We start from the raw sequence: 15,893 nt of genomic DNA, 5'->3' as shown, positions 1-15,893 counted from the left end.
TTCACCCCAGGACCACATTGACGATAATATGGGATCCGACGAGGATCCAGATGCTTTCTGGCATAAAAATATTAATGTGTAAAATTTGATCTCAGGCTCCATTTGGTTAAAAAAAAAATAGACAACATACTTACTAAGTCTCCCTTTTCTCCTTTGTTACCATCAAGACCAGGTTCTCCCTGTCACAAAAAAAGAAAATAAAAAAAAGAAACAAAAAAAAAGGTTAAATAAAATTTCTCTACTGAGTAATAAATTACATATTAAAACCGGTCTTAATAAATGTGCCCCATGATGTACAGTTTTTTGGAATACAACAACAGAAAGAAGCATAATTGCTGGCATACTTGTCTATTTACATTTGTAACACTGAACACCCATATCTACCTGTGCCAACTCATTATATATCATCTGCATCCAGTTAGGAATTGATATTTTAACCTGACTTCCCACCAGTTATTTTTTTTTCTTAATGATGGTTATTTTTCTGATGGATCCATGTAGACCAGAAAAAATCCTATTAAAGTTAAAGGGGTTATTCCACAAATGTAAAACTCTTTTAAAGCTTTTATACTCATTATGTAAGCAGTGAGAAGCAAATTATGAAGCACATGCATCTCCCAGGAAAAATTGCCATTGGCTCTGGTTAATCTCTTCTTTGTGTTCATAGAAAATAGTCCCTCACAAATAGCCTCAGAGATACATATGGTATGTAAGCGCCCCCCCCCCCCCCCTTATTTAATTTTGTGCTGTCTAGAGAGAAATATTGCTATACAGTTCTATTAATTTAGAAGTAGGGATGAATGAATGAAAGGTGTCTAGGCCACTTCATCTGATTCCCTATGAGATCACTGCGATCACTGCACTGCATCAGCACTGGGGTGGGGGACAGGAAACCTACTCAGCATGTTAGTCCACCACTGATAGCAGGAGAAAGTAAACCAGAACAATAAACAGCACTCAGGACAAATTCACTCCATTCTGGGGATAGGTCATCATCAAATACTGCCTGCACAATCCCATTATTCTGTACCTTAACTCCTTAAGGACACAGCCTTATTTCACCTTAAGGACCAAGCCATTTCTTGCAAATCTGACCAGTGTCACTTTAAGTGCTGATAACTTTAAAATGATTTGACTTATCCAGGCCATTCTGGGATTGTACTTAATGACACTGATAAAATGAAGTAAAAAAAATTCATTTTAATTTATTTAAAAAATGCAAATTTGCCAAAAATTTGTAAAAATTAGCAAATTTCCAAGTTTCAATTTCTCTACTTCTATAATACATATTAATATCTACAAAAATAGTTATTACTTTACATTTCCCATATGTCTACTTCATGTTAGGATCATTTTGGGAATGACATTTTCTTTTTGGGGGACGTTACAAGGCTTGGAAGGTTAGAAGTAAATCTTGAAATTTCTCAGAAATTTTCAAAAACCAACTTTTTAAGGACCAGTTCAGGTCTGAAGTCACTTTGTGAGGCTTACATAATAGAAACCACCCAAAAATGACCCCATTCTATGAACTACATCCCTCAAGGTATTCAAAACAAACTGTCATTAACCCTTTAGGTGTTCCACAAGAATTAATGGAAAATAGAGATACAATTTCAAAATTTCACTTTTTTGGCAGATTTTCCATTTTAATATTTTTTTTCCATTTACAAAGCAAGGGTTAACAGCCAAACAAAACTCAATATTTATGGCCCTGATTCTGTAGTTTACAGAAACACCCCATATGTGGTTGTAAACTGCTGTAAACTGCTGCACGGCAGGGCGCAGAAGGAAAGGAATGCCATACGGTTTTTGGAAGGCAGATTTTGCTGGACTGGTTTTTTGACACCATGTCCCATTTGAAGCCCCCCCTGATGCACCCCTAGAGTAGAAACTCCAAAAAAAGAGACCCCATTTTAGAAACTACAGGATAGGGTGGAAGTTTTGCTGGTACTAGTTTAGGGTACATATGATTTTCAGTTGCTCTATATTACACTTTTTGTGAGGCAAGGTAACAAGAAATAGCTGTTTTGGCACCGTATTTTTTTTGTTATTTACAACATTCATCTGACAGGTTAGATCATGTGAAATTTTTATAGAGCCGATACCTAATATGTATCCAATTTTTTTATTTATGTAAGTTTTACACAATGATTTCATTTTTGAAACAGAAAAAATCAAGTTTTAGTGTCTCCATAATCTGAGAGCCATAGTTTTTTTCAGTTTTTGGGGGCGATTATCTTAGGTAGGCTCTCATTTTTTGCGGGATGAGATGACGGTTTGATTGGCACTATTTTGGGGTGCATATGACTTTTTGATCGCTTGCCATTAGACTTTTTGTGATGTAAGATGACAAAAAATTATTTATTTTCAGCACAGTTTTTAAATTTTACATCTTTATTGGTATATAAAACAGATACACAAAAAACATTACAGTACAACTCAATATAATTAGTACCATTTTCCCCTTAGCTCACACCCCATTTACCCCCTCCCCCCACCCCGACCCCGCGATGTGTCCACCCCTCCCCCCCCCCAACATCCCTCAGAAGGAGTTAAGGAGAAGGAGAAGAGAGAGAAAAAATAAAAAAATAAAAATTCCAAATACAATCAGATCAGATCTTCCAACCATCCCAAATCTTAATCCATTTCTCAAATACGTCTCTCTGCCTATAAAGAATCCGTTCATAGTTTTTAATCTTATTAACCAGATTTATCCAATTATTTACCTCTGGAGTATGGAGTGCAAATTAGCTCCGGCTGATAAAGAGTCTGGCCAGCAATAGTATTCTACCCAATAAAAAATGTTGGTGTTTAAAACTACTTATTGTGGAAAGATCATTCAGTAGAAACATTTGTGGATCAAGAGGAATCCGTATTTTTGATTTATGAATAAGGAAATCATTAATACCGTTCCAATATTCTCTAAGTTCTGGACATACCCAGATCATGTGCAGATAATCCGCACCTACAGTATCACATCGAGGGCATTTGGAGGTGTCTCTTAATCCACATTTGTTTAACCAGATGGGGTAACATATAACCTGTGATAGATATTAAACTGTATTAGAACATGATTTAAATTGTGAGATAGTACATCTAAATTAGTAAAAATTCTCCCCCACCCTACCAATTGTATATTTGGACAATCCAACTCCCAAGCCCTTTGTCCGGGCGATTGTGTCTCAGAGAATCGTGACTTAAGTAATAATTTATATATATCACCGTTTTTATTTTAATTTTTTTACAGTGTTCATCTGAGGGGTTAGTTCATTTGATATTTTTATAGAGCCGTCGATACGGACGCGGCGATACCTAATATGTATCCTTTTTTTATTTATGTAAGTTTTACACAATGATTTCATTTTTGAAACAAAAAAAAAATCATGTTTTAGTGTTTCCATAGTCTAAGAGCCATAGTTTTTTCAGTTTTTGGGCAATTATCTTGGGTAGGGTATGATTTTTGCGGGATGAGATGACAGTTTGATTGGCACTATTTTAGGGTGCATATGACTTTTTGATCGTTTGCTATTACACTTTTTGTGATGTAAGGTGACAAAAAATGGCTTTTTTTACACAGTTTTTTTTTTTTTTTACGGAATTCATCTGAGGGGTTAGGTCATGTGATATTTTTATAGAAAAGCTTATTATGGACGCGGCGATACCTAATATGTATACTTTTTTTTTTATGTAAGTTTTACACAATGATTTCATTTTTGAAACAAAAAAAAACATGTTTTAGTGTTTTTCATAGTCTGAGACCCATAGTTTTTTCAGTTTTTGGGCGATTATCTTGGGTAGGGTACAATTTTTGCGGGATTAGATGACACTTTAAATGGCACTATTTTGGGGTGCATATGACTTTTTGATCGCTTGCTATTACACTTTTTGTGATGTAAGGTGACAAAAAATGGTTTATTTAGCAGTTTTTTTTTTTTTTTACGGTGTTCATCTGTGGGGTTAGGTCATGTGATATTTTTATAGAGAAGGTCGATACGGACGCGGCGATACCTAATATGTATACTTTTTTAAATGTAAGTATTACACAATAACAGCTTTTTTAAAACAAAGAAATTATGTTTTAGTGTCCCCATATTCTGAGCCATAGTTTTTTTATTTTTTGGGTGATTGTCTCAGGTAGGAGCTCATTTTTTGCGGGATGAGGTGACTGTTAGATTAGTACTATTTTGGTGGGCGCACGCCTTTTTGATGGCTTGCTGTTGTACTTTTTGTGATGTAAGGTGACAAAAAACTGGTTTATTTAGCACAGTTTTTATTTTTTATTTTTTACGGTGTTCATCTGAGGGGTTAGGTCATTTGATATGTTTATAAAGCCAGTCGATACGGACGCAGCGATACCCTATTTTTCCCCCCAAAATTTTTTTACTTTATTTGGGGAAAATGACGTTTTTGTTTATTTTTACTTTAAACTTTAAATTTTTGGGGGGGAATACTTTATTTTTTCAACTTTTTTTTTCACTTTATTTTTTGTCCCACTTTTGGACTTCAACTTTTGAGGGTCTACTCCTTTACAATGTATTCCAATACTTCTGTTTTGGAATGCATTGGCTGTATGAGTAATACAGTCAGTATTACTCATACAGCTTCCAGCCTGTGAGATCCAGGGGGCTGCATCTCACAGACAAGTCACAGGAACGCAGCGCCGATGCCTAAGGAAGGTATTGCGCTGCCTTCCATGCCATCGAAACTACCCTACAGCCCCATGGGGACCCGATGGCACCGCCGTCCGCAACACGAAAAGCCGCAAACCACAGGTCTAAATTGACGGGACCCCCCCCTGCGCGCATTTAGCCAAGGTGCCTGCTCAATGATTCAGCAGGAACCTTGTTCTGATCACCGCCCTGTGTCCTTAAGTACCAGGACATCAGGGCGTACCTGTACGCCCTGTGTCCGGAACTGTGCCAACTGAACAACCATTTTAAAAGGCAGCCCTGACAATCAACAGATCACATGTCTAGCAGCGGAAACAACTAATAGTCTGATGCTATTCTGAGGATAGGTCATCAATACAAAACCCCTGCACAACCCCTTTATATACAGATGAAGAAGAAATTCTAATAGATCCCATTAACTTTAGTGTGATCATTTTACTGGACAGAATTAAAGGTTAATATTCTGCCAGTCAGAATCAACTTGAAATCAAAACTACTGCAGCTATAGACAACTGATGGCACTCAAACAAACAAAACTGTTAAAAAAAATTAAAATAGTTGAACAAATGAACATACAATGTAAGCTACAGAATATTGTGTTTTTAGAGTTTTATTAGCAGTAAATAAAATTAGCTTTTTTTTACATAAATGTCCTTAGTGTATACCAATCCTTGAACAAGGGCGTTATATAACATGAATATAACTGTCTTGCATCACCGGATGTCTTTTCAGCTTAAGGCCATGGACTGTGGCCCATTGCATTCTCCAGTAAAATGTTTGTAATACATCTTAGGGTGCATTTACACAACCATATTTATTTTGCAGCCCGCAAAACACGGATCTGCAAAAAAATACATTTGACATCTGTGTTGCATCTCTTATTTTTGTGGACCCATTATAACAATGCCTATTGTTATCCAACAAACAGTTCAATCTTTTTTGTGGGACTGTGGAACTGACATGGATGCGGACAGCACGCTATTTCTTGCAGCCCCATTTAAAAGAATGGGTCCGCATCTGATTCGCCAAAAGTGCAGATCTGATATTGACCAAAAATCTGGTCATGTGAATGGGACCTTTGAGTTCATGGTGTCCAGGCCCTGAGACAGAAAAGCATCCTTAAACCACAATCTATCATGCTTCACGGCTTTGGTATTTGAGGTTTTGGTATTGTTGTTTTCTTCCAAATATTTGTTCATCTTCATCTCAACTATGAAACATGGAGGAGGGAGCATCATGGGACTAGACACTTTATAATCATTAAGGAAGCAATAAATTATATTCATCAACACATTTTATAGGAGAATGTAAGGGCAACAATCCATGACCTTGAGCTGAAGATAAACTGGGTGATGCTACAGGACTATGACTCAGTCCTGCACACAGGAAATTCAGATTGGTTGATATAGAAGATCATTTGTATTTTGGAATAACCAAGTCAGAGTTCCTGACCATAGTAAGATTTGGTTGCATGACCTGAATAGAGCTATGTATTCAAAGCATCCCAGAAATATTGATGACTGAAACACATATGCAGGGAGAAATTATCTAAAATTCCTCCTCAGCAATTTAAAGATACAAGAAAAGGTTTGGTGGAGGAGTAATAATAATAATATAAAGAACCTAAAAGTAGAGGGTATTTTACAGATGCATTGGAAGAAGGTCAGTCAAAAATCTTGCTTCTCAAAATTAAAGTTGTTATCTTCAGGGTAGGTCATCAAATTCAGATTGCCTGGGGTGCTTGGTAAGCTGTGATGAGATTACAGCACTCCCTGGAGCTCCGATGAGCACAGCGGCTTCTTTAAACAGCTCATTGGCAGGGGTGTCTTCTGGGGGTCACACCTTCAAATGGGTATGCACATATTGTACTGTACATGCATTATTTCACAGATTTAAGAAAATTTATTAAGACTGGTGTTTAACATGCCAATCTGAAAAAAGCATTGAAGTGAATTGTGGCAAGTTTATTAAAAGGAGCACACCTCTTAATAAAGGTACAGCTCTTAAAACATGTCCCACCATTTGGAATATCTTAAGGTCAGAAAAGAAAATCTATGACGGATATAAAGTAGACATAAAATTTCTGTAAAGTTTTTGCCATTATCTAGCATTTGGGTTAGTATCATCAGTCTAAACATTTTAAGAAATGTCCCTCCTAGTAAATAGTGTTGATCGAGCATGCTCAGCCGAACACCAGTTCGGCTCAAGCATCTCGATGTTTGGCACATGGCGGTATTCAGCCGAATACCGCATGTGCTCGGACGCAATCCTCGAGTCCCCTCCCGCACGTTTCTTGGTTGCTACGCAGCCAATAAACGTGCAGGTAAGTACTGCCCTCACTGTAAGGGTCCATTCACACGTCCGCAATTTTGTTCCGCATTTTGCGGAACGGAATTGCAGACCCATTTATTTCTATGGGGCAGCACGATGTGCTGCCCGGATACGGAATTATGGACCAGCACTTCCGGGTCCGAAATTTCGTTCCCGAAAAAAATAGAACATGTCCGTTTCTTGTCCGCAATTGCAGACAAGAATAGGCATTTTCTATTAAGTGCCGGAGATGTGCGGTCCGCAAAATGCAGAACGCACATCGCCGATGTCCGTGTTTTGCCGATCCGTGGATCCGCAAAACACACACGGACATGTGAATGGACCCTAATGCCGTAGCCATGTTGGTTAATCGCATTACAGTGATTGACTGGCCGGAACACGATGATGTGTGTTAGGCTCAGTCTTAGTCAGGGAGAGATGTGCTGAAGAAGGGAGACAGTGTAGGGAGTGATATAGGAATATTTTTATTAGAAAAACTTTTCAGAGACCATAAAAGTCCTTTCAAGGACTATTGTGTGTGGCAGCAGCAATATCTATTTTTAGCGCAAACTGTGCTAAATAGCTAAAACTTTACAGATCCAAAAGTCCTTTTAAAGACTACAGTATTGTGTGTGGCAGCAATATCTATTTTTAGCGCATCCTGCGCTAAATAGCGTGCAATAGTAAGGCCGCTGCAGACAGCGACATTAGCTGCGCCACATCTCCTGTTTATAGTGTGCGCATCCAAAAAATATATGTGATATCCAGTGTACTTTTTGCGTAAACTGTGTCCGCCGCGGACAGTGACATTAGTTGAGCCACATCTCCAGTGTAAAGTGTACGCATCCAAAAAATATCTGTGACATCCAGTGTACTTTTTCCGTAGACATGTCTGCTGTGGACAGTGACATTAGCTGCGCCACATCTCGTGTTTAAAGTGTGCGCACCCCAAAATATCTGTGAGATCCAGTGTACTTTTTCCGTAGACGGTGTCCGCTGCGGACAGTGACATTAGCTGAGCCACATCTCCAGTGTAAAGCGTGCGCATCCAAAATGTATCTGTGCCATCCAGTGTACTTCTTCCGTACATGATGTCCGCTGCAGACAGTGACATTAGCTGCGCCACATCTGTTTAAAGTGTGCGCATCCCAAAAATATCCGTGACATCCAGTGTATTTTTTCTGTAAACGGTGTCCGCTGCGGACAGTGACATTAGCTGTGCCACATCTCCAGTGTAATGTGTGCGCATCCAAAAAATATCTGTGACATCCAGTGTACTTTTTCTGTAGACGGTGTCCCCTGCGGACAGTGACATTAGCTGCGCCACATCTCCTGTGTAAAGTTTGCGCATCCAAAAAATATCTGTGACATCCATTGTACTTTTTCCGTAGACGTTGTCTCCTGCGGACAGTAATATTACCAGAGCCACAACTGCAGTATAAGGTGTGCGCTGAAAATATTAATCTGTGACATCCAGTGTACTTTTTCCGTAGACGGTATCCGCTGCGGACAGTGACATTAGCTGTGCCACATCTCCAGTGTAAAGTGTGCACATCCAAAAAATATCTGTGACATCCAGTGTACTTTTTCTGTAGACGGTGTCCCCTGCGGACAGTGACATTAGCTGCGCCACATCTCCTGTGTAAAGTTTGCGCATCCAAAATATATCTGTGACATCCAGTGTACTTTTTCTGTGGACGGTGTCCGCTGCGGACAGTGACATTATCTGTGCCACATCTCCAGTGTAAAGCGGGCGCATCCAAAAAATATCTGTGACATCCAGGTGTCACGGCGGACGTGCACAGTTTAACAGATAACACACCAACCAGGCTCTGGACGAGAGACAGGGGAAGGTTCACCTCCTAGTTTATCCCTGACCTCTTTCCCTGCAATGCTCAGCCCACAGACAAGGTAGATTTGCTGTGTCCTCCAGCCTATACTAACAGAACCCTGAACTCCCTGAGATGGTGAAATGGGGAGAAAGGAGCAGCCTGCTCGCACAGAACCTGGATGGGATAGATGACATAAACAACCAAACAAGAAACAACACTTATCTGCTGAGAGCAGGAACAAACAGCCAACCTTCCCTCCAAACTTCCCAGACCATAATGAACAGTATAATCCGCTCAGAGCACTTAGCTGGAGACCATTTAATCTAATGACTCCACCCAGTGCACCTGATGCGAGGCGGATCCAGCACAGCATCAAAACAAATACTAGACTCGTGCTGCAATCCTGGCTGACCTCCGCACATCGTCAGAGTGGGGCATGACAGTACCCCCTCTTCTACGGGTGACCTCCGGACGCCCAGGACCAACCTTATCCGGATGGGACCTATGAAAGGCCCTCATCAGACGGCTGGCGTTGACATCTGACGCCGGAACCCACATCCTCTCCTCAGGACCGTATCCCCTCCAGTGAACCAGGTACTGGAGGGAACCCCGCAGAACTCTCGAGTCGAGAATCCTGGAGATCTCGAACTCCAAGTTTCCCTCGACTAGAACAGGAGGAGGAGGCAATGGCGATGGTACCACTGGTTTAACATATTTTTTTAGTAAAGACTTGTGGAAGACATCGTGGATCCTCCAAGTCTGCGGCAAATCAAGTCGAAATGCCACAGGATTGATCACAGCAGAAATCTTATACGGACCAACAAATCTTGGACCCAATTTCCAAGATGGCACTCTCAACTTGATATTCCTAGTGGACAACCACACCAGATCACCCACACACAGGTCTGAACCAGTCACACGTCTCCTGTCAGCCATTCGTTTATACCTCTCACCCGTCCTCTCCAAATTCCCTTGAATCCCCCGCCAGATAGAGGACAAGGCAGAAGAGAATCTCTCCTCCTCTGGCATCCCGGAGGAACCAGACCCAGAAAAGGTACCAAACTGAGGATGGAAACCGTATGCGCCAAAAAATGGCGACTTACCCGTGGACTCCTGCCTACGGTTATTCAATGCAAATTCTGCTAAGGACAAGAATGGGGACCAGTCCTCCTGATTCTCAGCCACAAAGCACCTCAAGTAGGTCTCCAGGTTTTGATTGGTACGCTCCGTCTGACCATTCGACTGTGGATGAAAAGCCGACGAGAAAGAAAGTTGGATGCCAAGTCGAGAGCAGAACGCCCTCCAAAACCTGGAGACAAACTGCGTGCCCCTATCAGAGACAACATCCGAAGTAATACCGTGCAATTTAACAATATTATCCACAAAAATCTGCGCAAGAGTCTTAGCGTTAGGCAGACTTGTTAATGGTATAAAGTGAGCCATTTTACTGAAACGATCGACTACCACCAAAATCACTGTTCTCCCGGAGGAACTCGGTAGGTCCGTAATAAAGTCCATGGACAAATGTGTCCAAGGACGAGATGGAATAGACAATGGAAGAAGTGAACCAGGCGGTCGAGTATGAGCAACCTTAGACCGAGCGCAGGTTTCACAAGCTGTCACGTAATTCTCAATACTCTTATGCAACCCTGGCCACCAGAACCTCCGGGAGACCAGATCACAGGTGGACTTACCACCAGGATGTCCAGCGAGAACAGTATCGTGATGTTCCTTGAACACCTTGTATCGTAGGCCCTCAGGAACAAACAACCTCCCTAGGGGACACGAACCAGGAGCCCCCTCCTGAGCTCCCAACACCTCAGTCTCCAATTCAGGGTACAGAGCGGAGACCACTACTCCATCCACCAAAATCGGCACTGGATCTTCTGAATAACCTCCCCCAGGGAAGCTACGAGACAAGGCATCTGCCTTGACGTTCTTGACCCCTGGGCGAAAGGTAACCACGAAATTGAACCTGGTAAAAAACAATGACCATCTGGCCTGTCTAGGGTTCAGACGCTTGGCAGATTGCAGGTAAGCCAAATTCTTATGGTCTGTATACACAGTAACGGGGTGAGAAGCCCCCTCTAACCAGTGACGCCATTCTTCAAAGGCCAACTTAATCGCCAACAACTCCCTATCTCCAACATCATAATTCCTCTCGGCGACCGAGAGCTTCCTGGAGAAAAAGGCACACGGGACCCACTTGCCAGGAGAAGGACCCTGCGAAAGCACCGCCCCAACCCCCACCTCTGATGCATCAACCTCGACCACGAATGGCTGAGATACATCCGGCTGCACCAGAATGGGAGCAGACGCAAAACGCTCCATTATAGCCGAAAAGGCCTGCAATGCCTCATCCGACCAGACCGAGACATCAGCGCCCTTCTTGGTCATATCAGTAAGAGGTTTGACTAGCGTGGAATAATTCAAAATACATTTTCTATAATAATTCGTAAACCCCAAAAATCGCATCAAAGCTTTCTGATTCTCCGGTCGGTCCCACTCCAGAACCGCCCGGACCTTTTCGGGGTCCATACGAAAACCAGAATCAGAAAGCATGTATCCCAAAAATGGAAGCTCTTGCACCGCAAACAAACATTTCTCCACTTTGGCGTATAACTTATTCTCCCGAAGGATCGTCAAAACCTGTCTCACATGATCCTGATGGGTCTTCAGATCAGGAGAATAAATTAAAATGTCATCTAGGTAGACTACTACGAACCTCCCCACCAAATGATGAAAAATATCATTGACGAATCGCTGAAATACCGCTGGTGCATTTGTCAACCCAAAAGGCATTACCAGGTTCTCAAAATGACCCTCGTGCGTATTGAAGGCCGTTTTCCACTCATCCCCCTCCTTGATCCTGATCAGATTGTATGCTCCTCTCAAATCCAACTTGGAGAACACCTTGGCTCCAACAATCTGATAAAAAAGATCAGAGATCAAAGGCAGGGGATATGGATCCCGGACTGTAATAAGATTCAGCTCCCGGAAATCCAAACACGGTCTCAGTGATCCATCTTTCTTCTTCACGAAGAACAAACCTACAGCCACTGGAGACTTAGATGGTCTAATATGACCCTTTGCCAAACTCTCGGCGACATACTTTCGCATGACCTCTCTCTCGGGTTGAGAGAGGTTGTAGAGCCGAGACTTAGGCAACTTAGCCCATGGAATGAGATTCACAGGACAATCATAGTCACGATGAGGGGGCAATTCCTGAGCCCCACCCTCCGAAAACACGTCCGAAAAATCTGAGAGATACTGAGGCAAGGCTGTAACGGACACTTCAGAAATAGATGTGACAAGACAATTATCCGAACAAAACTTGCTCCAACCAATGATTTGTCTCGCCTGCCAGTCTATAATTGGGTTATGTTTAGACAACCAAGGCAGCCCCAAAACTATTGGAGCTGGCAAATCCTTCATGACGAAACAGGAAATAATCTCAGCATGTGAATCACCCACCCTTAAATGAATACCATGAACAACGTGAGTAAGGCTCCCTTGAGAAAGAGGGGAAGAATCAATGGCAAAAACACGAATCTCGTTCTCTAACGTGCAAATACTTAGTCCCAAACCCTCAAGAAACAGAAAGTCAATTAAATTTACCCCAGCACCACAATCAAGAAAAACATCAACAAACACATTTCTAGACTCTAGCGCCACCATAGCTGAAAGGAGAAAACGGGAACTGCAGGGAACTTGCATACCAGTCTGCTCTACCACACCATTCATACTACCAAGTGTGAGGGAGGTTTCTTTTTCTTTTTTCTTTATCACTTTCCCCTGTGGTTCAACATACGGACAAGAAAAAACGAAATGACCCCTCTTTCCACAATAGAAACATAAATTGTGCGCTTTACGAAAGTCTCTACTATCCGAATGGAAAGATATCTGACCTAACTGCAAGGGTTCCCCAGAATAACAAGCAATATCACCCTGGGCAGCTGGTGAAACAAAACCACACGCGGGAGGAATCCCCTGCACAGAGGGACCCTGACACCTCTCTCTGATACGTCTATCCAAACGTATCACCAAAGACATTGCGTTTTCCAAAGTACAGGGAGTGCAGAATTATTAGGCAAGTTGTATTTTTGAGGATTAATTTTAATTTTTGAACAACAACCATGTTCTCAATGAACCCAAAAAACTCATTAATATCAAAGCTGAATATTTTTGGAAGTAGTTTTTAGTTCGTTTTTAGTTTTAGCTATTTTAAGGGGATATCTGTGTGTGCAGGTGACTATTACTGTGCATAATTATTAGGCAAATTAACAAAAAACAAATATATAACCATTTCAATTATTTATTTTTACCAGTGAAACCAATATAACATCTCAACATTCACAAATATACATTTCTGACATTCAAAAACAAAACAAAAACTAATCAGTGACCAATATAGCCACCTTTCTTTGCAAGGACACTCAAAAGCCTGCCATCCATGGATTCTGTCAGTGTTTTGATCTGTTCACCATCAACATTGCATGCAGCAGCAACCACAGCCTCCCAGACACTGTTCAGAGAGGTGTACTGTTTTCCCTCCTTGTAAATCTCACATTTGATGATGGACCACAGGTTCTCAATGGGGTTCAGATCAGGTGAACAAGGAGGCCATGTCATTAGATTTTCTTCTTTTATACCCTTTCTTGCCAGCCACGCTGTGGAGTACTTTGACGCGTGTGATGGAGCATTGTCCTGCATGAAAATCATGTTTTTCTTGAAGGATGCAGACTTCTTCCTGTACCACTGCTTGAAGAAGTTGTCTTCCAGAAACTGGCAGTAGGACTGGAAGTTGAGCTTGACTCCATCCTCAACCCGAAAAGGCCCCACAAGCTCATCTTTGATGATACCAGTCCAAACCAGTACTCCACCTCCACCTTGCTGGCGTCTGAGTCGGACTGGAGCTCTCTGCCCTTTACCAATCCAGCCACGGGCCCATCCATCTGTCCCATCAAGACTCACTCTCATTTCATCAGTACATAAAACCTTAGAAAAATCAGTCTTGAGATATTTCTTGGCCCAGTCTTGACGTTTCAGCTTGTGTGTCTTGTTCAGTGGTGGTCGTCTTTCAGCCTTTCTTACCTTGGCCATGTCTCTGAGTATTGCACACCTTGTGCTTTTGGGCACTCCAGTGATGTTGCAGCTCTGAAATATGGCCAAACTGGTGGCAAGTGGCATCTTGGCAGCTGCACGCTTGACTTTTCTCAGTTCATGGGCAGTTATTTTGTGCCTTGGTTTTTCCACACGCTTCTTGCGACCCTGTTGACTATTTTGAATGAAACGCTTGATTGTTCGATGATCACGCTTCAGAAGCTTTGCAATTTTAAGAGTGCTGCATCCCTCTGCAAGATATCTCACAATTTTTTACTTTTCTGAGCCTGTCAAGTCCTTCTTTTGACCCATTTTGCCAAAGGAAAGGAATTTGCCTAATAATTATGCACACCTAATATAGGGTGTTGATGTCATTAGACCACACCCCTTCTCATTACAGAGATGCACATCACCTAATATGCTTAATTGGTAGTAGGCTTTCGAGCCTATACAGCTTGGAGTAAGACAACATGCATAAAGAGGATGATGTGGTCAAAATACTCATTTTCCTAATAATTCTGCACGCAGTGTATTTGGGTATTCAAGAAAAGCCAGAGCATCCTTCAACTTTTCAGATAACCCCTGACAAAACTGGCTACGTAACGCGGGGTCGTTCCACCCCGACTCAGTAGCCCACCTCCTAAACTCTGTGCAGTAAACCTCAGCAGTATGTTTACCCTGTAGTAAGTTACGTAATTTTGACTCTGCCATCGAAACTCGATCTGGCTCATCGTAAATCAATCCCAGGGCTTTAAAAAATTCCTCCACCAACCGGAGAGCCAGAGAACCGGGCGGCAGGGAAAAAGCCCAGGATTGCGCGTCCCCTTTCAGCAAAGACATGATGATACCCACCCTCTGATCCTCATTACCTGATGAAAATAAGCACAATCGAAAGTACAACTTACATGATTCCTTGAAACAGAAAAAATCATCAGTACCCCCTGCAAATTTCTCAGGAAGAGCGACTTTAGGCTCCCTAACAATTTGACCTGTACCTGAAGCCAACACCCTCTGACACTGTGTGACCGTACTACGTAGATCCGCAACCTCCAGGGACAAACCCTGCATGCGGTCAACCAGTGCATCAATTGACGCCATCACATAAACGCTGAGCAATGGCGGTCACAGTATAGCGGATTATAATGTCACGGCGGACGTGCACAGTTTAACAGATAACACACCAACCAGGCTCTGGACGAGAGACAGGGGAAGGGTCACCTCCTAGTTTATCCCTGACCTCTTTCCCTGCAATGCTCAGCCCACAGACAAACCTTGAAGGTAGATTTGCTGTGTCCTCCAGCCTATACTAACAGAACCCTGAACTCCCTGAGATGGTGAAGTGGGGAGAAAGGAGCAGCCTGCTCGCACAGAACCTGGATGGGATAGATGACATAAACAACCAAACAAGAAACAACACTTATCTGCTGAGAGCAGGAACAAACAGCCAACCTTCCCTCCAAACTTCCCAGACCATAATGAACAGTATAATCTGCTCAGAGCACTTAGCTGGAGACCATTTAAACTAATGACTCCACCCAGTGCACCTGATGCGAGGCGTATCCAGCACAGCATCAAAACAAATACTAGACTCGTGCTGCAATCCTGGCTGACCTCCGCACATCGTCAGAGTGGGGCATGACACCAGGGTATTTTTTCCAGAGATGGTGTCCGCTGCGGACAGTGACATTAGCTGCGCCACATCTCCTGTGTAAAGTTTGCGCATCCAAAAAATATCTGTGACACCCAGTGTACTTTTTCTGTAGATGGTGTCCGCTGCGGACAGTGACATTATATGTGCCACATCTCCAGTGTAAAGCGGGCGCATCCAAAAAATATCTGTGACATCCAGGGTATTTTTTTCCAGAGATGGTGTCTGCTGCGGACAGTGACATTAGCTACACCACATCTCCAGTGTAAAGTGTGCACATCCAAAAAATATCTGTGACATCTAGTGTACTTTTTCCATAGATGGTGTCTG

The 15,893-nt window shown here is 42.2% G+C and overlaps 1 protein-coding gene across 1 annotated transcript in view; it reads right to left on the bottom strand.

The window, feature by feature from the left end:
- LOC120998111 (collagen alpha-1(XIX) chain-like) overlaps nucleotides 1–15,893 on the bottom strand; it is an 861,475-nt gene that overhangs the window by 284,394 nt on the left and 561,188 nt on the right. Inside the window, exon 12 of the mRNA XM_040428630.1 lies at nucleotides 135–179. Coding sequence (XP_040284564.1) covers nucleotides 135–179 — 45 coding nt within the window. The remainder of the gene's footprint in view (nucleotides 1–134; nucleotides 180–15,893) is intronic.

Source organism: Bufo bufo, chromosome 4 (genome assembly GCF_905171765.1).
Source record: "Bufo bufo chromosome 4, aBufBuf1.1, whole genome shotgun sequence".
NCBI classification, from domain to species: domain Eukaryota; kingdom Metazoa; phylum Chordata; class Amphibia; order Anura; family Bufonidae; genus Bufo; species Bufo bufo.
This window is presented reverse-complemented; position numbering and strand designations above follow the sequence as displayed.